General features: G+C 50.2%; 3 protein-coding genes across 3 annotated transcripts in view; 1 reads left to right on the top strand and 2 right to left on the bottom strand.

Annotated features, from left to right (window-relative positions):
* Nucleotides 1-3948, bottom strand: part of ppp2r5a (protein phosphatase 2, regulatory subunit B', alpha isoform) — a 29543-nt gene extending 25595 nt beyond the window's left edge. The window contains exon 1 of the mRNA XM_064340864.1: nt 2936-3948. Within this exon, the coding sequence (XP_064196934.1) occupies nt 2936-3083 (148 nt within the window). The 5' untranslated portion in view covers nt 3084-3948. The remainder of the gene's footprint in view (nt 1-2935) is intronic.
* Nucleotides 3949-6058: 2110 nt separating this feature from the next.
* Nucleotides 6059-15780, bottom strand: dtl (denticleless E3 ubiquitin protein ligase homolog (Drosophila)). Its single transcript, XM_064340863.1, has 15 exons — nt 15567-15780; nt 14717-14842; nt 13622-13714; nt 12998-13059; nt 12747-12867; nt 12540-12605; nt 12306-12421; nt 12005-12078; nt 11531-11634; nt 11267-11371; nt 10024-10136; nt 9565-9654; nt 9240-9378; nt 8202-8878; nt 6059-7120 (listed from the first exon to the last, which is right to left on the bottom strand). The coding sequence occupies exons 1-15, from the start codon at nt 15616-15618 to the stop codon at nt 7055-7057; spliced, it is 2004 nt and encodes a 667-aa protein (XP_064196933.1). The 5' UTR covers nt 15619-15780; the 3' UTR covers nt 6059-7054.
* A 185-nt stretch (nt 15781-15965) lies between these two features.
* The window catches only part of ints7 (integrator complex subunit 7), an 11738-nt gene continuing 3803 nt past the window's right edge, over nt 15966-23900 (top strand). The window contains exons 1-16 of the mRNA XM_064340862.1: nt 15966-16216; nt 16426-16555; nt 16868-17014; nt 17546-17683; nt 17905-17951; nt 18317-18516; nt 18704-18826; nt 19087-19204; nt 19767-19889; nt 20241-20338; nt 20549-20788; nt 21104-21241; nt 21550-21756; nt 22053-22247; nt 23311-23414; nt 23751-23819. Of these exons, the coding sequence (XP_064196932.1) occupies nt 16123-16216; nt 16426-16555; nt 16868-17014; nt 17546-17683; nt 17905-17951; nt 18317-18516; nt 18704-18826; nt 19087-19204; nt 19767-19889; nt 20241-20338; nt 20549-20788; nt 21104-21241; nt 21550-21756; nt 22053-22247; nt 23311-23414; nt 23751-23819 (2171 nt within the window). The 5' untranslated portion in view covers nt 15966-16122. The remainder of the gene's footprint in view (nt 16217-16425; nt 16556-16867; nt 17015-17545; nt 17684-17904; nt 17952-18316; nt 18517-18703; nt 18827-19086; nt 19205-19766; nt 19890-20240; nt 20339-20548; nt 20789-21103; nt 21242-21549; nt 21757-22052; nt 22248-23310; nt 23415-23750; nt 23820-23900) is intronic.

A 23900-nucleotide genomic window follows, 5' to 3' on the forward strand; every position in this document is an offset into this window, starting at 1 on the left:
GACAAGAATATTTATCTCCCCCAAGAAGGAGAAATGTCAGAGATACACCGAGCCATGCCTTCAGGAAGAAGCCCTTCATCAGCGTCTATCAGACTGTAGAGCTCAGCAGCTCCACAGGCTGAATCACGCAGGCCTTGGGTCCGGTCTTCACACACGGGCTCTCCAGAGCGCTCCAACGGCCCGGTGTTCCTGCCGCACGCGCACAGACCCCCCCGAAACATCGCCCGGTCCTCATTTTAAAACAAAAAGGGAAGCAAGGCCTCTTTCCCGATATGAGTTATCTGTGGTGTCAAAGAAAAATGCACGTCAGGAAATCTAATTTCCCTCACACTGAGGCACACGTCACTCACGCTCAGTTTGCAGAGGATCATTTTATTATTATCATCATTATTATTACTATCATTATTGATTTTTTCAAAGGGTTCTACACAACACCCGGGCTCATCCAGGCAGGAACACAGAGCACTTTTGCATTCCTTTCCATCCTGAAGTTAACTCAAGGTAAAGTGTTTTCCTCTAGAGACAGTACAGGTGGAGTAGCAGGAGTGTGTGCGCGTGTGTGCGCGTGTGTGTATGTGTGTGTGCGCACGTGAGTGTGTATGAGCATGCATGTGCGTGTGTGTATGTGTGTGTGTGTGCTAGCCCCCAGAGACAGCACAGGTCAGCCTGACAGCACACCTGGGAGAGACTAACAGACCGAAGCAGAGAAGAGCTTGTGCTCAAAACACACAGAAAAACACCTGAACTGAAAAGTCACCTCTTCCGTAAAAGTCCCAATTCTGCCTCAGGGCAAGAAGCCAGTTTTCATAAAACAAGCAAAAAACAAGCCAACAAACAAAAGTAAATCCCACCAGAAACTCTGGAAATGCAGATTATACATGTTTAATAAATATATGCTTTTTTTCACCAAACCAAACTTGTTCTTCCTTTTCAGAAGAGTATGAGACGACCAGTCTAAAATGTTCGTCACAGGTGAGTTCTTGCGCATAGGTAAGAGCTCACTGACTCAAGGTGCAGCGCAAACAGACGATGACGAAATGCTCTGAAAACGTGCATGTGCTACTTTTTTTACAAGGCTGTCTAACCTAAAGAATGCGGTCAGTCGACAGCTGAAGGTTAAATGCGACCGGAAAACCAGAATATGTGGCATTTTTTAAATGACAGGAAAGCTGACACAGCAGAATTGAAAAGTACAGAAATCTGATCAGGAAAATCAGCATAAATTATGATAGTGACAACCTGTCACAAATAACGTAGTGTTGACGATGACGTCAATCCAGGGGAACAGCACGGGCCTTCACTGAATCCACCAATTAGCCTAATTTCAAAATTACGGCTAAGGAACAGACTACATTTAGTATTCCCAAGCTTGGTTGAAGTAATGGATAAAGCAGAGTCTTTACTCCTAAAACGGCAAGCTACCTTTAAGCAGGCTTTCACCTTTTGCCTTCGACAACAGGGTCAGCAATTAAAACAAACAAACTGGAGTCGTGTGAGGTCACTATTTACCCGCGCCTGTCGTCAAATAATGGCTTGCGAAATGTTCCACGTGTTCAAACACCTTTTTAAAATAGTCTGCATTATTGTTGACTGCGTATTATTTCAATTTAGCCCAGTCGTGTTTATCCACAGTAGCAGTCAAGCGAGTTTATGAAGTGGCAATGAGACACAATGGTTAGACCTGATCTTGTCTCTCAGGTTGCCGGTTCGATTCGCAGGTACACTTATCCCTTTATTAGACCTTAGTCATCGCCTCTCTAAAAAAAAATTCTGTAATCTGCACGGCACGCAAAGCCTGTACACAGCACAAAACTTGTCTCCGTACGTGGCAAGCCGAATACACAAGGTCTTGCCAAAAAAAGCAGGAACTAGTTTCATTGCTGGCCTTCGGTTCAGCGAACCATGAATGCCTACCTGTAGCTATGGCAATTCCCTTTACGTAACTTTCGCCCAAATGACATGTCTTAACAGTCAGTTAAAATATTTTCAGTGTGAACGCTCTTAGCCTCCGATATTTTCGGATCGTTAGAACAGTACGATGTGAAATTCGCACCTCAAATACTTTATTACGTAAAAAGTGAGTGCACTTCCAAAGCTTCACTGTGCAGTAATGCTCCGGGGTATTTCTGCACTGAACGCAGCATACCTTCCATATTCAAATGGAGTTTGAAAGAAACGGGAGCTTACAACTGCCCGTTTATATACAAAGCCATAACTAATTTCATACACTTAGGCCTAGTCTACATGAATGTATCCTTATCCTGCAAATGAACAACACCCATCATAATACTCACAGTATATTTCATTAGCTACCACTGCTAATCTTTATATTTGAGTGCAAACTAATCGTAAAAATCTACTCGAGATATACATATATTATCAGACGCAGGCTACACTGCAACTGAATTTTTCTTTCTGGTTAGCTCTGCAGCTAACACACAATCTAAGTTTAGCACCATTATGCATAACTTCCATTCTCTTCCATTTCAAACATTACCAAACGTGGCTTGTTATATAGGAATGATCGACGTAAGCCCAATTACCACACAGAAATATCGGTATCCTGACGTATTTATTTGGGATGAATTAGACACAGAAGTCAAAATAATCAGTGTCAGTTCGGATCATGAAACATCGCTCCGATCCCCAGTGGTACGTCAGTGAAATTCCCGCAAGCCGCGTTCCACAAGCTTACCTCGCCAGTAGGCTATTTGGACACAACTTAAACCACGGTATTGGTCTCAAACAACATAGCAAACAACACTCAATGGCTAACATACTGTTTAGGAGTTGTTGAAACAGAGCTTACAATGTATTTGGTGAAGTGCGTAAAAGTGTAGGTTAATTGCGCCTCTGCTCTTGAGTGATCGCGACGCCATCCCAAACTTACAATAAATGCCCAGACCCATTTCAGGAACCCCTCTCATCTCCTTACCTTTCAGCTGAGGCAGGGGCGAAAGCTCGACCAGGGAGCTTTGAGTCCGAAACTGGGACGATCCTTGCGACCTTCTCTGTCTCTGGGCCTTTCTCACGGATTTTCGCGTGAACCCGTCCACTTTCTCCGATGCAGAGATAGCCGACATTTTGATGCAATTACAGTAAAAATATTTAGGCTAGCACATCCGCTCACGTCTAACGAGGCGTTACACTTCTCTAGCTATGTTCTCAGCACATCAAAAAAAGTGCCAAACTTCAAAGGTGAAGACAAAACTGCACAGAACAGTAATCCACGGTTTTCAATTTCCAACTTGACCCTCCTGCATATGTTCGATTCGAAAGCGCTCTTAAACAGTTCAGTGAACCGAGCCGAAAACTAGCAAAGCGTATCAACTCCTCTGTTTGGCCGACGGCCTTTATTTGCGAAAACAATGCAACGTTGACTCGCTAAATCAAAAGTGCAAATTGCATCATTAGCTAGCAACATGAGCGTGTCCAACTGGACAATCTAGCTACAGGTTGCCAAAGTTAGGCTCAGTTAGCTAGCAACACAGAAAAAAGAATGATGAAGTATTCCAATCGGGGGGTAAATCCAACTGGAGAGGCAAGTAGTAAAAAACGAACTCAGTTTTAAAAACCATCACATTTTAAATCGCACTCGGATGTTGGAAACCATGGTTTCTTCAAAAAAAAAAAAACAGCTGAATTTCCCGTCTCCTTCTGGTGCGCTGTTTTAGGCAAGTTTCTATACTGGCCAGCCCGTGGAAAACCTCCAACTATCTGATCAACCACAACACCAACGGAATCATTTCCAATCGTATCATTTAACCCGAAACCGCCACGTTACAAAACGTCAGATTGTGCGCCTTTGTGGCGATGGTTCCAGTTCGGACTGAACTTTCTCTTCAATAATTTAATTAGCTAAAAATCAATAAAAGCTGCACTACACGGCCGTAACCTCCCTGGAGGAATCATAACAGCAACGAGGCTGTTGTTACAGAATGGCCTTTGTCATTCGATATGTATTGATTGGCAGACAGATTCGCCAACCAGAAGCAGAGGAGTCTCTAAGGCAAGCCCATAACTGTTCGAGCCAATGGAATTCAATCAAGAACATGCTCTATCCAATGAACATATGGGCCGCCTTTCCATAGAGTGACAGCCCTTAGGCCAATGAGAAGTTAGAAAGGGACAATCATGCTCACCGACATTCTCATACAAACAGTGCCAATTTAAAGTGTTCTAAAGGGTTTAGAAACACGGAAACATCTTAAAGAACTTATGGTGAGCTTATATATTTTTCTGAATGCCCATTTGCCTGTCGTTCAGTGGGAGGTTAAACTATACTGATTAAACTACTCATCTAAATGAACCTAAACGTTTCCAAATGAGAAAACCTAAAAAAATGAAGGTGTAACAAACTGAAGTAAATTTTTAGGTTTATCCAATGAAGCGTGTTTCTCCAGTGTAGCTACATATTAGTGGGGGTCGCTTTCTGCATGTTTAAGAGCGAAACCAGCTTTATTCAAACCAGCTTTACCTGCACACAAGGCAAACAGGAATTAAAAGCATCAAATCTATATAAAAAAAATAAAAAAATTACTCCTTCACGTGCTGGTATATGTCTAATTAGAGTATGGTAACTTGTGTCAACATGATTACAAAGCTGTCAGTGTTTTGCTCCAAATCAGCGGTTCCCAAACTCTGTCCTGGGGCCCTCCTGTGTGCTGGTTTTCGTTCCAACCACACTTGCAATCCCAGAATTTTAATAAGCTGTTATTTATCTTAATTAGGTGCTTTTCATGTGTAGAGAGATTACTGACCCTCCTGAGCCACATTTTGTCAGAATGCCCTGAGAAGTGAAATTCTCATGTACATATTGTGCTTTATCGCAAAAATGACATAGAGGGAACATTTTTCTTTGTATCAAATGAACAACTGAGGTTAAACAGTAGGCTCATAATTGCTGATTTTTCATAATTTTTTTCCTTGAACTTATAAACACAATAAGTTTTGCTTATCATTTGCTTTGTCTTTTGCCTTGGCATTTTCTTCCAAATGGTTAGTCTCATGAAAAGCAATTAAGAAAAATGATTGGGATTGCAAACTGAGGTCGGAACAATAACTAGCATACCGTGTGGCCCCAGGACCGAGTTTGGGAACCACTGATCGAGATTTTAACGGCGTGCTGTATCTTGGCAATTCGGCGATGTTTTATGATTAAGCCTGAAATGTTATTTTCCGGACAGCTGCTGTTGTAAATGGCTGTCTGTGAAACGGCAGTGGACTTGTTTTTGCATCCTTTACGGTCCTCGTCTGAACTCACATGCAGATCACATGACTTAAGCCTTTAACCGTGATCTTGACCTTGGCTCCGGACACGTGATCGACATCACACGGAGAGCCTCACTGCATACGGTGGCCAGGCAACGTCTCTGCCCGCCTCCCCCCCCCCCCCCCTTACGCCATTATTTACACTGATCACAGAATTAAGTTTCAGGGCAGTGCTTTGAGTTCGCTCAGTGCCTCGGAGCCCTCTGCCCTCTGCAGGCCTCTCCAGGCCGTCTGTGTTCAGTGCAAACAGCCGCGGGGAGATAAGAGGAGTACTAAAGCCGTGTTCATGGGGCCCAAATACGGGCCCAAATACGGGCCCATGACGGGCACATGATGGCACTCATGGGTTTAACGCATCTGCGGGGGGGGGAGACGCCCCGGGCAGTGGGGCACCAGCGGGGGCGGGTGGTGGGGCGCCCCGCGCCAGTGCGGGTGGCGGTGTTAGCGGGACGGACGCGCCGTCAGGAAAAACCACCACCGCCACGCCCGAGCGCAGGGGCAGCCTGGCCTGGTCACATGACACCACAGTGCTCCTTATGGGGGGGGGGGGGCAACGGCCCCCACGCCAAATTAATACTGCATGGAGAGCCCACAGCCATTTACACACATGAATTACTGCAAATACAGGCCTCACTTCTGAGTCAAAGCCTTCTCTGTACCTCACACACAACCAGGTAATAGGTGTGCTGGGTTGTCATGGGCATCACAGGTGTTTACAGCAAACTGGCACACAGACAAGACAGACAGACGGACGGAAAGAAGAAATGCAGCAGACGGGAAGACAACATTCCTCCAAAAGAACCAAATTTAATCTTTCTGCTTGCATTGGACAAATTCAGTTGCACAGAAAATGTTGTTGACAGTGTATTTACAAAAAACGGAGTCATTATGTACATATATACAAAAAGTATACATACATATATTTTTTTTAAAAGCATATGAACAGGTAGGGCAACTTCGAAACGTATTCCCAGAAATTAATTTTAACCATTCACATTTGACGCTGTAGTCTGTACAGACTAATACTGATAGAGCACCTCCCTAACCCCTGTCCCAAAGCCTTCTGAAACCCCTGCAATGCAGAGGGGCAAACGCACAAACACTTATCTTATCATCAGGCCCCAAACTCTCCTCCAGCTCATTTAGAGCACATTCCCACAGGACCAGACTTCCACGGTGGGGGAGAAAGCTTCTGCATAGGAGCACTTTCAAAAGTTTATCTCTTTGGCAACATGGAGGGGGGGGTCAGGTCGTTATTTTTGGCTTGAGGTCCTGTACTGTGGACGGGGCACATGTTGCCCGTACATGACCACTCACATCCCTGGCATTAAAGGGGCATTGGACCCGTACCCACCCTCTAGGCCACAGGCACATCTGTTTTAAGATTCGGCGTTTCTCTGCAGACAGCTGCGTTTAACTGCGCAGTGGCTGCAGTCTTCCCCTAAGTCCGTTTGGAATGGCTTTCGTTTCTATTTTAAAAGATATTACCATAGTCAAAAATGACATGGATCCCCAAGATTTAAAAGTATTCCAAACATTAAAAAATACCAATAAGAAGTACAAACACTGAAATTCAAATTTAAACAAACCCTGGACTCCATCAGTGGCCCCACTCTCCAGCTGAGGGGGGGTAAGGCAGTGAATTAGGCGGCTTCTTCCTGCCTTCCAGTCCAAAGCGAACAGGAAAGCTGCTGCACACACCCAATCAGCACTCCCTGACTGAGTCACATGGGCCCAATCCGTCCAATTAGGGTTACCGCCTGTTAGCGGTAAAGGCCAGTCATCACTCTGGAGTTGCCCGGTGGAAGTAGGAGGAGATCTTCTTTATGGAGAGAGGGGAGCGCATCGTCTGCAAAAAGCAAAAGAAACTAAATTATGAAGCTTTTTCGAAAAATACTTATAAATATCATGTGAAGTGAAAACAATATGTATTGTAACATCTAAATGTAATATGTACTGGCAGATTTAAGTGGATGTCACTGCTGGTTAACCATGTTAAATGGTGTTAAACACGATAACTCTATGCAGGTTAAAGTAGCCAGAAGTGCAGGAATGTGAGGTTTGGTGTGGGACAGGCGTAAGGTGCAGGAATGTGAGGTTTGGTGTGGGACAGGCATAAGGTGCAGGAGTGTAGGTTTGGTGGGGACAGGCGTAAGGTGCAGGATGTGGGTTTGGTGTGGGACAGGCGTAAGGTGCAGGAATGTGGGTTTGGTGTGGGACAGGCGTAAGGTGCAGGAATGTGAGGTTTGGTGTGGGACAGGCATAAGGTGCAGGAATGTGGGTTTGGTGGGACAGGCGTAAGGTGCAGGAGTGTGTGGTTTGGTGTGGGACAGGCGTAAGGTGCAGGAGTGTGTGGTTTGGTGTGGGACAGGCGTAAGGTGCAGGAGTGTGAGGTTTGGTGTGGGACAGGCGTAAGGTGCAGGAGTGTGTGGTTTGGTGTGGGACAGGCGTAAGGTGCAGGAGTGTGTGGTTTGGTGTGGGACAGGCGTAAGGTGCAGGAGTGTGTGGTTTGGTGTGGGACAGGCGTAAGGTGCAGGAATGTGAGGTTTGGTGTGGGACAGGCGTAAGGTGCAGGAATGTGGGGTTTGGTGTGGGACAGGCGTAAGGTGCAGGAGTGTGAGGTTTGGTGTGGGACAGGCGTAAGGTGCAGGAGTGTGTGGTTTGGTGTGGGACAGGCGTAAGGTGCAGGAATGTGAGGTTTGGTGTGGGACAGGCGTAAGGTGCAGGAATGTGGGGTTTGGTGTGGGACAGGCATAAGGTGCAGGAGTGTGTGGTTTGGTGCAGGACAGGCGTAAGGTGCAGGAGTGTGAGGTTTGGTGTGGGACAGGCGTAAGGTGCAGGAGTGTGAGGTTTGGTGTGGGACAGGCGTAAGATGCAGGAGTGTGAGGTTTGGTGCGGGACAGGCGTAAGGTGCAGGAATGTGTGGTTACCGGTGAAGCAGGAGTTCTGGCCTCCGGCCTCTTGGTGGCGCTGGGGCTCCTGGTGGGAGTCCTGGGAGTGCGCCGCCCTTGCTTCAGCCGCTGGCCGATGGCCGACAGCCAATCAGAGCCCACGGAGCCCCTGTTCTCCTTGTCCACCTGTTTGGACGGACCAGGCCTTCGCTCCGCCCGTTCAGCCACACCCTCCTCCTTTTCCGGGCCCCGCCCATCTGAGTCAGGGCCGTGGCAGCACATGACCAGGCCCCGCCTCTTCTTGGGGGCGGGACACAGCTCAACCACGCAGCCGCACGGCCCCTCCCCCACGCACCCCCCGGCCCCGCCCTCGCCCGTCTCCAGCCGCCGCTTGGCCCGCCTCTCGCCGGGGGTGGGCGGAGTCAGGGCGGGGCTCTGGGGGCAGGGGCTGAGCGGCTTCCTGAGGGGGGGTGTGGCCAGCAGATTGGGGGACCCTGGGGCACGTGCCAGCCAGGTCCTGATGGAGGGCGGGGTCCCCGCTGGAGTGGGGCGGGGCTTAGCCACCGCTGGGGGCGGGGTCGACAGGGTGCTGGAGGGTAAGGGGAGGTCAGCACTGCTGGGGGCGCACGACGCAGCCAATGGGGACGAGAGCGTTCCCAGGCTCTCTGTCCTGGGACTCTTGGCTGGGGTGTGCTCAGGGGTACCCGCAGGCCCTCCTGAACGGGGGGAGAGGGGGGAGGGGAAAGCCAGGAAAAAAGAAGACACCTGTCAGTCAAATCACATTTGATAAGTATGTTGCGCTTTTTATACAGCTGACGAGGGACCCTCGTAGTGCAGCTCCGGGCGGGGGGAGCCTTCATTTAGCAAAGGCAGCGGAGGCAACATCCTAAAGGATGAGCCCAGTGTGTTACTGAGCGCTACCTTAATAGGGAAGCAGCAGCTTATCCACGTCCCACAGGACGATATCTGCTGGGCGAATAAAGCGCCTTTTAAAGAGCACAGGAGGGACAGGCAGAGGGCCGTGAGCCAGGAGCAGCTTTACATTCATTTACTTACTCATTTATTTATTTAACTTACCGGGGCTCCTGGTTTCCGATGGGGTGCTCGGACACGCCCACCCCACGAGATTGGCCTGTCCGATGGATGACCTCATTCCGTCGGCCCCCCGGTCCAACCGCCAAATCCGCATGGTGTTATCATCCGAGCAGGAGGCGATCTGCACAGGCAAGCCCAGAAATTACACACACCCGGCCCGTGAGAGACATGCGCACACACCTACACACACACACGCACGCACACACACACATGCACACACACACGTGCACACACACTCACACGCACGCACGCACGCACACCTACACACACACATGCACGCGCGCACACACACTCATTGGTCATTCACCTTGGTGAAATCCGTGGGGCACCACGCCACTGATGTCACCTCCTGAGAGTGGCCCTGGAGCATCATGGGAGCACATTCTGGGTGTGAAATCTGTAAAAGCCCCGAAACACAAGAGTTCACACAGCAGAACCACCTGGAAGAAACACTGCAAACCTGTGTGTGTGTGTGTGTGTGTGTGTGTGTGTGTGTGTGTGTGTGTGTCTGTGTGTAGAGTGTGTGTGTGTGTGTGTGTGTGTGTGTGTGTGTGTGTCTGTGTGTGTGTCTGTGTGTGTGTCTGTGTGTGTGTCTGTGTGAAGAGTGTGTGTGTGTGTGTGTGTGTGTGTCTGTGTGAAGAGTGTGTGTGTGTGTGTGTGAGCGAGCATGAGTGAACAGCCTGCACTCTGGGCAGGGGCTGATGGGTGCTGCAGGGGCTGATGGGAGCTGCTGGGGGCTGATGGGAGGATGAGGCCCTGGACTTGCCTTCCAGATGTAGGCGTGCTGATCGCTGGAGCCGCTGGCCAGGAACTGGTCATCAGGGCTCAGGCAGCACTTCACGTAGAAGGAGGAGTTCTGACAGCCGCTGAACACCGACACTGCAGGGCAGAGACACAGCTGGTAATCATCATCAGCGCTAACGCCAGCCGCAGTCAACACAGCCCTGGATTTCACACATCTGTGTGTTATTATTCTTTCCCTGTACGGGGGGTGGGGCATGTTCAGCAGTCTGAAGATCTGAACGCCTTCGGGTTATTTTTTTTTGTGAAGTTGGTCATCTCTGTGACGGAAAGCTGTCAGACTACATTCACCACGCCACATCTGACCTGACAGCAGTGCATTGTGGGAAGGGTGAAGGGAGGGCAGAAACTCGCGCAGCACGAGGGGCGGCTGTTTGAGAGGAAGCTCGTCGGATGAACAGGCATCCGTCTCAAACGAGGCGTTCGACCCGGTCCTTCACCGCAGGTTAGCGCACATTAGCACAGAAACCAACGCTCCGGCCTGCCGGTGATATTACACAAGCAAACAGTGCCAGCTCTGCTCTACTAAATCCCTAAAAAAAAAAACTAAACATCACAGATCACCCCAGCACACCTTAAACGAGCTGCTATGCAGCCTGGGGGGGAGAGGAGTTAGCAGCTGGGGGGGTTTATCGGCCTGGTGGGGGTGGGGGGGTTTGTGCAGAGAAACAGGCTGGATGCCCACTGTTGGTTAATTCATACATTACATATTTTTGGAGCTTTTGGCAAAAACTATAAACGGCACATTCCCCGGGAACTGCTGCCAGAATACGCAATGGCTGACAGACATCAGTGCCACCTAGTGGCAGAGGGGTATTCCTACAGGTCCAGTGCAATATGGCTCATTTCACTTTGATCAGAAGTTTACACTTGTAGGGATTTACTGGAGGGAAATGGAGGGTTTTGCAAAGCTCTAGTTTAAACATATATTTAATATTTTCTTACTACATAAAGAGAGGAAGAGGTAAGAATTTTCATTTGGAGGGGAAGACTTTTTTTTGTTTACAGGAATCATGCCCAAAAACCAGCACATTTTTATATGTTTATTTCTGTTAGTGGAGCACGAGTTATTTAAAGATTAGGCTCTGGACCAAAAGAGGCAGATCAGAGTCTGAGGGCGACTTTAAGTTCCCTCTGCAGAGGATTTATAAGCAGACAGAACACAAAGCAGACAGGCCGCTGAGGCGGGGGCGGGGGGGGGCTCTCACCCGGACTCGTCCTCAGCCCGCTCACGTTGAACATGTAGATGTTGTCGTCGGTGCAGGCGGCGAAAAGGCTGGAGCGGGTGGAGTCCAGCACCATTCCAGAATATCCTGCCACACAGAGAAAATACAGTCAACACTCACCGCCCCAATAAACAAAACAAAATCAAGAATTTTCACATCCCATGATTTTTATTAATTCCGTAATTGGAGGATATTTAAGGAGAAAAGACACCCTGGATGGGGCGGGGTTTGGGGAGATGGGCGTACCCAGTTTCCGCGTGCAGGACCCCGGGTAGGGGTACATCTGCAGGGCTACGGGGTCCTGGTTGTGAGCGGTGTAGTTTTTACGCAGGTCCCACATCTTTATGGTCCTGCAATGAAGGATCGTGACACATCGGTCAGCTCTCAGCACTCTGAGCTCATGCGTCTGCAGATTTAATCCACTCCTCAATCCACTCTGGATCGGGACAGCACATCATTCACGGGGGAGGGGGAGGCCCGTTTCTGGGCGTCCGTATCGACTCCTGGACCCTGGACTGCCAGCTTCTGCTCCCCACTACTGAACGGCCATTTCAGCCACAGGAAGTTCAGTTCTCTCCATGGTCTGTTGGCCTAATTTGGCTAAACGAGGCAGGAATATTTGGCAGAGTCAGAATGACCGAGCGCTCCAGGAACAGGGTTCCCCCCCGCCTCGCCCTCCCACCCCCCCCCCCCCGTGCTCGGCCCCCGCCCGCTCGGTACCCGTCAACAGCTCCGGAGGAGAGCAGGGTGTGTTCATCCTGGAAAAGAACCACGGTAACGCTCTGCTGGAAGTCCTGGAGAGAGAGAGAGAAAGAGGGGGAGAGAAAGGGAGAGAGAGGGAAAGACAGAGAGAAAGAAGGGTGAGCTTATTTTTGGTAGTTTTACTGAAACTACAACCTCCCATAATGCATTTCTTTCCCGCCTGCCAGGAAGAACGCAAAAATAAAAACACATTTTTTAAATCGCCCTCCACGCACGGGAATGAAAAGGGAAGGGAAGCAAGGGGTCCAAGGTCACCTACCACCATAGGGGCCATTCCTCTGGGCTGCGGCCTCTTCCTCTTGCCTTTAGAGGGCGTCGGTCTGTCCGTCTTATTGTGCGCCCCACTGACCTGCTTCACCTGTCTGTAAAACCCGTCTGCGGGGGGGGGGGCACTCAGTCAAACCGTCAGAAAACAGGAGACAACATGACAACATGGCTTCCGGAGGAAAGCACAGGAGCAATGACCCGTCTGTTCAGAAGGCAGGGGCCTCACCTTTCTTGGTGCACCTGGTGTCCCACAGCATGATGTTCCCGTCTCTCCCCCCCGTGCAGAACACAGCTGTGCACAGACAGGACAGGAGGTCAGGCCCCGGGTAACACGGGCTAACGCTACAGCGGGACGGCCTGGACACGGGACTGTATGACCCTACGAGCGCTCACCTGTCTGGAGCAGGACTGTATGAACCCTACGAGCGCTCACCTGTCTGGTGCGGGACGAAGGCCACAGATTTCAGGCTGCACACGTGGCCCTTAAAGGTTCCCAGCAGCTCCCTCGACTCCACCTCCCAGAGTGCAGCAGTCTTGTCCCCCGAAGCGGTCACCTGCAACACAGCGAGCACGGTCACACAGACCCTTTGCTTGGAGAGACTGTACACTCAGAAAGACTGCACACAGATGTACGATGACCTCACTTGGTGAGGTCAGGTAATATGACATCATAAACCTGCTCACCAGTCTGGCCTCCCCTGGCACCCAGGACAGATCAAAGATGGCGTTGTCATGGGCAACCCACTCTACAGGAAATAAACCACAGAATTAATGAATGTGATTCCCCCATTTTATATTTCGCAACGTTCAAGTACATTAAAAAAAAAAAAAAAAAACACAAATCTCTCTGCGGCAGGTAATCCAATCCTCATATCACTTCCCCGGAACACTGCAAAATCATCCGATATTCCCAGACAATTTATGAATAAATCTCATAATCCGATGATCTGCGCTTTTGAAAGCCTTGCCGAAAGCACCATTAAAGGGCAAACAAATATAAATGTTCCCAGCGTCATTTCAGTGTTTGACGGCTAAACAAAGCAAAGTCCCCTAACAAAGCCCTGACGCTGGGTCCCTGTGGGCCCCTGATTCTGGGCCCCTGACACTGGGTCCCTGTGGGCCCCTGATTCTGGGCCCCTGACGCTGGACCCCTGTGGGCCCCTGAAGCCGGATCCCTGACGCTGGACGCCTGTGGGCCCCTGATGCCGGGACCCCTGTGCTGTCCCCTGATTCGGGTCCCCTGTGGGCCCCTGATTGTGTCCCCCTAATGCCAGACCCCTGAAGCTGGCCCCTGCAGGGCAGGGTTACCTGTCAGAATGGGCTTCCTGTGGGATTCTGTGTCGTACAGTCGGACGATTCCCTCCTCATTAGCAACAGCCAACAGAGTCTGCAGTTCCTGGGCTGGAAAAATAAATGAAATACAGTAATTTTTAAAAAGAGGCAAAATCACTCTATCAAACACAGGTAGAGGACTGGGAGAGCGGAGGAATGCCTTGCTAAAGACCTGCTAATGGGGCGCACTGTTCTCTGGTACATACGGTTATGCATGAGGGGGTGGCAGACTCCTACAGAGGTTATTATTCGCAGAATCAATGGTCTGACAGACAGAGAAAGCGTAAAGTGCTGAACTCCTAAAGCGCGGACAAACAGGAAGTGACTGTAACGACCTCGGCGTGCCATTATGCGAGCTGGCAGCGTAATGGGCGGTTCAGCCGAAACCGTCCCAAACGTGCCCTGCAAAACTTTCGGGTCGGGTCGTTTCTTTCAGGCCCGGAGCTTCAACCATAGGTAACTAGAGGAGGCTAACTGCGGACTGGTTTAGAGAATCAAATCAAGCTAAAGGACAGGAATGTGCAGCCGTGCTTTAGAAATACAGTGTCTGTGCTATTTGTCTCTCTGCACAAGCACTTAGGCCTTGACGCGCTACATTTAGCCTCAGCTAATACTTATACTTTCATGAACTACTGAGCACATCTGATTTTAATTCCAGACAAATGTTTTCATCGTTCAGAATATTTGTTTGTAGTAAATGACAACTGGTCAAAACACAAAAAAATATAACGATGTTATATATTGAATGATGCAAACTAAACAAGTTTATACCCATAAATAAATAATAAAAATAATGATCTCTTCCATTTAGAAGGGTTCAACAGAGAGTACTTGGTGGAGTAACCCGATCCTTCTTCAAAAAAGTGGAAATTGCAAACCTGAGCGGTAATGAGCAGCTCAGGAGCAAAATGAAAGTTAAGAAAAAGGCACTGAATCACTAAATTCACAAGTTAAAACGCCTTTGGTGTTAGGAAGGACAGAACATACCCGTTCTAAAGGAAACTATCGCGTAAATTAAAGCATTGTTGCGGTTAAAACACCACATCTATTTCAGGGGCAGGACTTTATTACCTGTTGAAAAGGCACAGCCAAAAGGCGGCACTGCGATGTCCAGGTTTCCGTACGATGTGTGCTCATCTTGTCTGGCGCACCGGAATCCGTCCAGCAGGGAGGACAGCGGGTGCTTCGGCCACAGGTCTGGGGAAAGGGACGGGAGAGAGAGGGAGGGTCAGCGGCGGGGGAGAGCGCGAGGGTCCGCGGCGGGATTCTGACGGAAATCCGCCAGCACGGCAGGTCCAACACGCTCCGTCCGCAATGAACCATCGGTCACGACAAAATAGCTTAAAAAACATTAAACGACCCGCAGCCGTGCCAATTACCCAATACTTTAAGTGACACTTATCTTTACGACAGATCGGTGAAGTTAGTGGCACAGAAAAAGCATGGCGAGGTCGCCCAGTAGCTAGCAAAAAAAAAATGGCACCGACTAAGCGGGCTTACTCAGACTAACGTTAGTCCAAACTACCCAACCTCTCCAGTACTATTAAAATATACCGTTGTATAACTTTCATTGTTCCATAAGCGATTTCTAGATGGCCAACCAGGTGGTCAAATTTCAGTAAATGTATCACGACCTAAATGTTAAATGTACATAAGTAAGTTTAAGTTTAATAGAGACATATACTGTATGTATAATATGATATCGATCTAGCAAGCTCTCTTCAACTCCTTGCCTCACTAGCTTTGTCTAAATAACATGATCCAGTAGTAAAGAATGCAATTACAGAAGTTTTACATATTTCAGTAAATTCTGCCTCAGGAGTTAGCTACGTCCGCATGCCAAGTTAGCACTGCAACAATATCTACATTTTTCAAAGAGGCAACTAAACCAGACCAACATTTTTCAAAAACAATCACTCACCATGGCGCCTTCTGTTCGTAGTCTGCCTATCAATTATAGACCGGAAAAGCATTATTGCAAGAATATTCAGATTCAATTTACTTTCACAAAAAAATGTTTTTCTTTAAATCCAGTTGCGAGCTACAAACGTCCCCCTTTCTTTCATGAATGCAGAAATGAATGTGTTTCTTTCCCGCGAACCCCAGCAGGACAGGGAAAACGAACTCCCCGCTAAAGTGACGTTGGCTGCTCTGATTCGTCGAAGGATGGTAGGTTTTTTCTCATCGCATACTGCACGCACACGTCTATCATTGGTCTAAATGTATGACCCGGGCAATTTGGATCAATAGTAGAAAAGTATACTTAGGTGCGATGAGATAAACAACACTACACACGCTTTTCCCTCGCTCACGTTAGCGACGACCATGGTGCGTCACCTCCTGCCGCATTGCATCTAGGGAATATGGCGGTGTAGTTTGTTGTTGCCTATTCTTTCATTCTGTGCTCATCTTCAATTGAAACTAAAATCTGCTCGTTTTATCTGCGAAGTTGGTGAACTTGTCAAGTCAACAAAATAATGTCGCTGTCTACAGCACGCTCGTTCCTGTCAGAAGCCGGTTATGGGGAGCAAGAACTAGATGCGAATTCCGCTCTCATGGAATTGGACAAAGGTGTGATCCCAGAGCACTTGCGCATAATTATCTGAAATTTAAGAACCAGCTAATCGATGTACTTGTTTAGCTAGCTTATGTTAACGAAGAGTCGGGTAGGGTGGCTAGTTTGTGTCTTCCAATTTCACGCGGTCCATATTCCTTGCGCCCGGACATGTAGCCCCAGAGGTAAAATGTTAACGGGAGTGTTTTCATGTCACCCACTGCAGGGTTACGCTCCGGAAAACTGGGGGAACAGTGCGAGGCGGTTGTTCTTTTCCCAAAACTCTTCCAGAAGTACCCCTTCCCCATTCTCATCAACTCTGCTTTCCTGAAGCTGGCGGACATCTTCCGGCTGGGGTGGGTGAACAAGATATTTAAACCTCGGATTACGTCTTTTCAAGTTTTTGATTTTAGCTTTTCAAATTTCAGACAATTTCCACTTTCACTGTTTGCGTTGCACAATGTGCTTTGACCTGCATGTGATCAATGAATGTAGCTTGATGCCGGGCACTTGGCTCTCGCGTGCACGAGTAGGATGCCCAGTGCATTGCGGTCTCGCGGTTCCCAGTCCAGTCTCGCTGACGGCTGCATACGATAAGAACCCCATTTAACTTGATCCCTTGCGCAAAAGAGCCGAAAAACGCGACAAATGTTCTCTCGCGGCTGCAGGAACAACTTCCTGCGCCTGTGCGTGCTGAAGGTGACGCAGCAGAGCGAGAAGCACCTGGAGAAGATTCTGAACGTGGACGAGTTCGTCAAGAGGATTTTCTCCGTCATCCACAGCAACGACCCTGTGGCGCGAGCCATCACACTCAGGTAACCTCCCGCTTCTTCTCTCTATCTCCTCCCCCCCCCCCCCCCACTCCTCCCCTTCACACATTAGCTGTCCCGATATTCGTGACTTGTCCTCAACTGGCTGTGTGACAGTGTGTGACGTGTATATTGTCCATGAAACAGCTGAGCATGTATGTTTGGGCATTTTAGCTTTATTTACGGCATTGACAGGTCTGATGACAAGTATATTGGAGTATTCTGGGCTCCCTCGAAAAACAGAGTACCATCTCAGAGGGCATCTCAGACATCCCGGAGGTATTTGGGCTAGCAGTGTAAACCGAGCCGATGGTGTGAGACAGGACTGCAGGTGGGACCAGTCCGTTTAGTGTAAAGTAGAGACCTCAGGATCCTTTACTAAGCTCCTGCAGGCGGGTCCTGCTGCCTGGCTGGGATTAGCGGCGCTGGCTGAGGATCGGAGATGTGCTGGGAGGCTGTACAGCCTCCTCGCGTAGCGGGAAAGCGCTCGTCCTTCCTCTTCCTCTCTCTCATTCCCGCCCTGCGTCTCCCCCTCAGGATGCTGGGGAGCATGGCGTCCATCATCCCAGAGAGGAAGAGCGCCCACCACAGCATCCGGCAGAGTCTGGACTCGCACGACAACGTGGAGGTGGAGGCGGCCATCTTTGCTGCGGCCAGCTTCTCCGCCCAGTCAAAGTGAGGGACGGAGCTCTGTGGAGAAACTTCCGGCAGTCCCCTAACTCTGCCACTGTCTGTGGCTCCTACAGGCTTTAGCTTCCCTATCAGCCTTCATTATGCACAATGTGGTGATTTTTGCACCTTGCTTGTGTTGTTTGGTTCTCTTGGAGCAGTGAAAAATGGCAGAGTGCATTAACCTCTTAAAACCTGTTCTGTTTTCTGGCTTGTCTCCTCTGCAGGGATTTTGCTGCAGGAATTTGCAATAAAATAAGTGAGATGATCCAAGGTGAGGTGGTCCCTGTGATTCAGAGCTGAACTCCGACCTGAAGCCTTTCACTGCTGCTTCTCCACCAGTGATTTCCTGCATAAGTTCTGCTTCGTATATCAGCCTGCAAGCGACTGCTGTGACACTGAGCACTTAAGACAGGAAATGGTGGAACTGAGCCCGAATGCATATGAAATGGCTGTCCGTGAAGCTGAGTGCTTAAGACAGGAAGTGGCTGAAGCTGAGTGCTTAAGACAGGAAGTGGCTGAAGCTGAGTGCTTAAGACAGGAAGTGGCTGAAGCTGAGTGCTTAAGACAGGAAGTGGCTGAAGCTGAGTGCTTAAATAAGACAGGAAGTGGCTGAAGCTGAGTGTCTCCTCTCCTCAGGCCTGGACACGCCAGTGGATCTGAAGCTGAAGCTGATCCCCACGCTGCAGCACATGCACCACGACGCAGGCCTGGCCTCCTGCAGCCGGCAGCTCCTGCAGCAGCTGCTCACCTCCTACCCCTCCACACACATGGTGATCATCAGCCTGCACACCTTCACACAGCTGGCTACTTCCTCCCTCATACACATCCCCCAGCAGGTAGGCACGGGCTCGCGTCACTCTCTCTCTCTCTCCCTCTCTCCCTCTCTCACTCTCTCTCTCTCTCACTCTCACTGTCTTTCTTTCTCCCCCTCTCCCTCTCTCTCTCTCTCTCTCTCCATCTCTATCTCACTCGTGCATGCACGCGTGCATATGTGCGTGTTACCATGGTGACGTGTCTCTGCAGATCCAGCTGTTGCTACGCTACCTGAAGGAGGACCCGCGCAGAGCAGTGAAGAGGCTCTCCATCCAGGACCTGAAGCTGCTGGCCAAGAAGGCCCCCCACCTGTGGAGCCGCGAGAACACGCAGGTACCATCACCTGTCCATCTTACCTGTCCAAATACATCACCTGTCCATCTTACCTGTCCAAATACATCACCTGTCTATCTTACCTGTCCAAATACATCACCTGTCTATCTTACCTGTCTGCCCCTTACCTGTCCAAATACATCACCCGTCTATCTTACCTGTCCAAATACATCACCTGTCTATCTTACCTGTCCAAATACATCACCTGTCTGTCTCTTATCTGTCCGGTTTGTGTGCGTTTCTCTCTCCTGCTGCTGCAGATGCTGTGTGAGTGTGCGCTCAGTATTCCCTATAACAGTCTGAAGCTGGGCATGCTGTCTGTGCTCTCCACACTGTCCGCCACCATCGCCATCAAGCAGTACTTCAGCTCCACTGCAGGTAACTCCACTCCACTTACCTTACCTGTAAATACTCACTCAGTACTCCACTGCAGGTAACTCCACTCCACTTACCTTACCTGTAAATACTCACTCAATACTCCACTGCAGGTAACGCTTTTAGCCTTAAAAGTAAGAGTTTGGGGGATTTGCAGGGAACAGTGTGTTTGAGTTCTGGGGGATTTGCAGGGAACAGTGTGTTTGGGTTCTGGGGGATTAGCAGGGAACAGTGTGTTTGAGTTCTGGGGGATTAGCAGGGAACAGTGTGTTTGGGTTCTGGGGGATTAGCAGGGAACAGTGTGTTTGGTTCTGGATTAGCAGGAACAGTGTGTTTGAGTTCTGGGGGATTAGCAGGGAACAGTGTGTTTGGGTTCTGGGGGATTAGCAGGGAACAGTGTGTTTGGGTTCTGGGGGATTAGCAGGGAACAGTGTGTTTGAGTTCTGGGGGATTAGCAGGGAACAGTGTGTTTGAGTTCTGGGGGATTAGCAGGGAACAGTGTGTTTGAGTTCTGGGAATGTTCCGGAACGCTGAGCCGGATCTGGTTCTGGAATGTGCTCTGCAGCCCCCTCCCGGCCCACCGACCTGGTCCGACTGGCACAGGAGAGCTGTTACCATAGCAACCTGGCGGTGGCCGCCCATGGGGTCACTGTGCTGTCCAACATCGCCATTTCCTGTCCGGAGAAAGGTGGGTGTCGGTTTCCCAGAATGCATTATGCCTTACCTGCAGCTCTGACCTGCTTTACCTGTAGGACAGATACACCTGAGCCATTGCATTACATTACATTACATAACAGTGCATTGCATTGCAGAGGATTACAATACATTTCATTACAGGGTGTTAGCATTTATGCTCTGATTTTGAGTAACTGCCCAAACTCTATTACCTGTAAATGCACTTTTGTGAAGAAACCCAGCTAGCTGCCATGGGCAATTTAATCTGATTCCTGAACTCCACACAGCTGATGGGCTTCAGAGTGTTTGGGTTAGGAAGCCTCCCCCGTCCCCTCACACCCCCTCCCTCTCTGTCTCCGTGCAGAAGTGCTGCAGCTCGAGCAGGACACCGTCCTGGGGGTAGAGTCTCTGCTGGTGATGTGTTGCCAGGACGACAGCCCCAGCGCCCAGGCGACGCTGAAGGTACCGTCTGATTGGCTCACACTGCTGTAATGTGTGCTGGGATCTCAGACTCCTGCCTGTGGGCTTTTTGTGGTTTTCTTTCAATTGGTGAAAATTTAGGGCTTTGAAATGAGGAGTGTGGACTCTGTAGCACAGGGGTGCCCAATCTTATCTAAAAAGGGTGACACCTGATCTGATTCTACTTATCAAAACTGTGACCCCTGACCCCAGACGGCCCTGACCTCGCTAGTGCGGTTGCTGAGAAGCCGGCCGCACTTGAGCCAGCCGGCCGTGGAGGTGCTGCTGTGCCAGCTGCACGTTGCCCGCGACCCCGCCCGCGTGCTCATGTGCCACGCCCTGGCCGCCATCGCCATGCAGATGCCCGTGCTGGGGGAGGGCATGCTGGGAGATCTGATGGAGCTGTACCGTGTGGCTGGCCGCTCCACCTCTGACAGGCAGCAGGAGCTGCTGGTGAGCGAGAGCTGTGAACCGTGACGCACTCAACCGCGACACACTGAACCGTAACGCACTGGACCATTACACACTGAACCGTAACGCACTGGACCATTACACACTGAACCATTACACACTGAACCGTAACGCACTGAACCATTACACACTGAACCGTAACGCACTGGACCATTACACACTGAAAGCCGACCTACACGCAGCACCATTACACATGAACTACGAACCACAACGCACTCAACCATTACACACTGGACCATTACGCACTGAACCGTGCCACACTGAACCACAAGGCCTCAGCGACCCTTTCTCGGGCAGGTTTCCCTGGCGACGGTGGTGTTTGTGGCCAGTCAAGCGTCTCTGTCGGGGGAGGTGAAGACTGTGATTAAGCAACAGCTGGAGGACGTGGCCAACGGCTGGACAGTGTACCGCATCGCCCGGCAGGCCTCCCGTATGGTGAGTGTGTGTGTGTGTGTGTGTGTGTGTGTGTGTGTGTGTGTGTGTGTACCGCATCGCCCGGCAGGCCTCCCGCATGGTGAGAGCAGAGTGTGTGTGTGTGTGTGTGTGTGTGTGTGTACCGCATCGCCCGGCAGGCCTCCCGCATGGTGTGTGTGTGTGTGTGTGTGTTCTCAGGGCGTGTGTGTGTGTGTGTGTGTGTTCCATCGCGGCGTCGTGTGGGCGTGTGTGTGTGTGTGTGTGTGTGTGTGTTCTCAGGGCGTGTGTGTGTGTGTGTTCTCAGGGAGTGTGTGTGTGTGTGCTCTCAGGGCTGTCACGAGCTGTGCAGTGAGCTGTATCAGAGCCTGCGCACACGCGTAGCATCGGAGCACTTCTACTTCTGGCTGAACAGTCTGAAGGAGTTCTCCCAGGCCGAGCAGTGCCTGAGCCGCCTGCAGGACCGCCAGTACAGCGCCGCCATGGCCGCCATCGCAGAGGCCCTGCGCGCCTACCAGAAGGGCATCGCCTCGCTCACGGTCAGCCCCGCGCGCACCGCTAACCCGCCGGGACGGGCTGCTGTTAGGGGTTAATAGTGAAGAGTTAGGGGTTAGGGTTAGGGGATGTGGGTTAATAGTGAGGGGTTAGGGTTAGGGTTAGGGGTTAGGGTTAGGTGGAATGGACTGTGTGTTAGGGTTAGGGTTAGGGTTAGGGTTAGGTGGAATGGACTGTGGGTTAGGGTTAGGGTTAGGTGGAATGGACTGTGGGTTAGGGTTAGGGTTAGCATGTTTGCGGTTAGCACGGTTGCTAAAGGCCCGTGTTGTGTTCGCCGCAGGCTGCCAGCACGCCCCTCAGCCCGCTGTCCTTCCAGTGCGAGTTTGTGAAGCTGCGCATCGCCACGCTGCAGGCCCTGTCCCAGCTCATCTGCACCTGCAACAGCCTGAAGACCAGCCCCCCCCCCGCCATCGCCGCCACCATCGCCCTCAGCTCCGGCAGCGAGCTGCAGCGCTGCGGACGCATCTCCACACAGGTACACACACACACACACACACCTCCACACAGGTACACGCACACAGACACCTCCACACAGGTACACACACACACACACACACCTCCACACAGGTACACACACACACACACACACACACAGGTACACACACACACACACACACACACACCTCCACACAGGTACACACACACACACACACACCTCTGCACAGGTACACACACACACACACACACACCTCCACACAGGTACACACACACAAACACCTCCACACACAGGTACACGCACACACTCACAGGTACACACACCTCCACACAGGTACGCGCACACACACACACACTATACACACTCATCCCCTTACACACATCATACACACTATACACACACTATACAAACTATACACCACACACACACTATACACACGCACAAAAGCGCACACACACACTTATACATACACACAAACACACACATACACACACACACAATGCACACTATACACATGCACACAAACACGCACACACTACACACATGCACCGTACACACACACACACACACCGTATACATGTGTAGATGCATGCACAGGTACACACACACACAGGTATGACACCTGGGGTCATGTGAGCAAGAAGCAGTTTGTGACGGGGAGTAACTGCAATCTGATTGGCTCCTGACACAGGCGGTATTGTCCAATCCTTGCCCGCTCTTTGCTGTGTGTGGTAAAATACTCTGTGCTTACTGGCAGTCAGGTTGAGCTACTGTGCAGTTTTCTCATGGTACCAAATTTTTTAACCTTTTGGGCCATGGAGTTTTTCTGTATAGTTTTCCCAAGTATTTCCTGCACGCGTGTACTGTCTGCATTAAGGTCATCTTAAATCGATTTTAAAAACATGATCATATATAGCTGCAGTATGAAAGATTAATAATGTGTTAATAATGAATGAGATGTAATAAATAATGAGGATTAGGTTGGTTGGTGCCTGCAGTTGGAAATGAACATTGCAGCCGTGACCTTGGCTACGGTCGGGGTCTTGCGTCTTTCTCAAGACGGGCTTCTCAGTCGCTAAGTGAAGATGCCCGTCTCCCACAGATGAAGGTGTCGATGGAGGACCTTCGGAACCTGGCGACCCGCTACGCGGACCTGTACCAGTCCTCGTTCGACGCCGACGCGGCCACGCTGAGAGGCCTGGAGCTGTATCCTTCCCTCCGCCCCCAAACTTTAGGAGGAGTGGAGTCTGAACCCGCCCCCTTTTCTCATGTACATGTGAGGAATGCGACTGTGGTGGAGGACGAGTGACAGGAAGTAGGCCTGCATAAAGCTGAGGTTTCCTACAGGAAGTAGGCCTGTATAAAGCTGAGGTTTCCTACAGGAAGTAGGCCTGTATAAAGCTGATGTTTCCTACAGGAAGTAGGCCTGTATGAAGCTGAGGTTTCGGCAGGAAGTGTCCTGTTTGGGAAGGGTTCTTGGGGGACAGGTTACCCCCCTCCCCGCACACGTGAGGTGGTTCTCATCTTTAACTGTGACTCCAGGCAGCAGCAGAGCTGTCTGCTCATCTCTCATGTGGTGGAGGCCCTGATTCTGGACCCCCACACTGCCAGGTGAGGCCCTGCAGCGTTTCCACGGCAACCAGGTGCCTTTCTCATAGGGCCAGAGTAACAGCCAATCAGGAGCATTTACCA

This window comes from Anguilla rostrata, chromosome 6 (assembly GCF_018555375.3).
Source record: "Anguilla rostrata isolate EN2019 chromosome 6, ASM1855537v3, whole genome shotgun sequence".
In the NCBI taxonomy this organism is placed as follows: domain Eukaryota; kingdom Metazoa; phylum Chordata; class Actinopteri; order Anguilliformes; family Anguillidae; genus Anguilla; species Anguilla rostrata.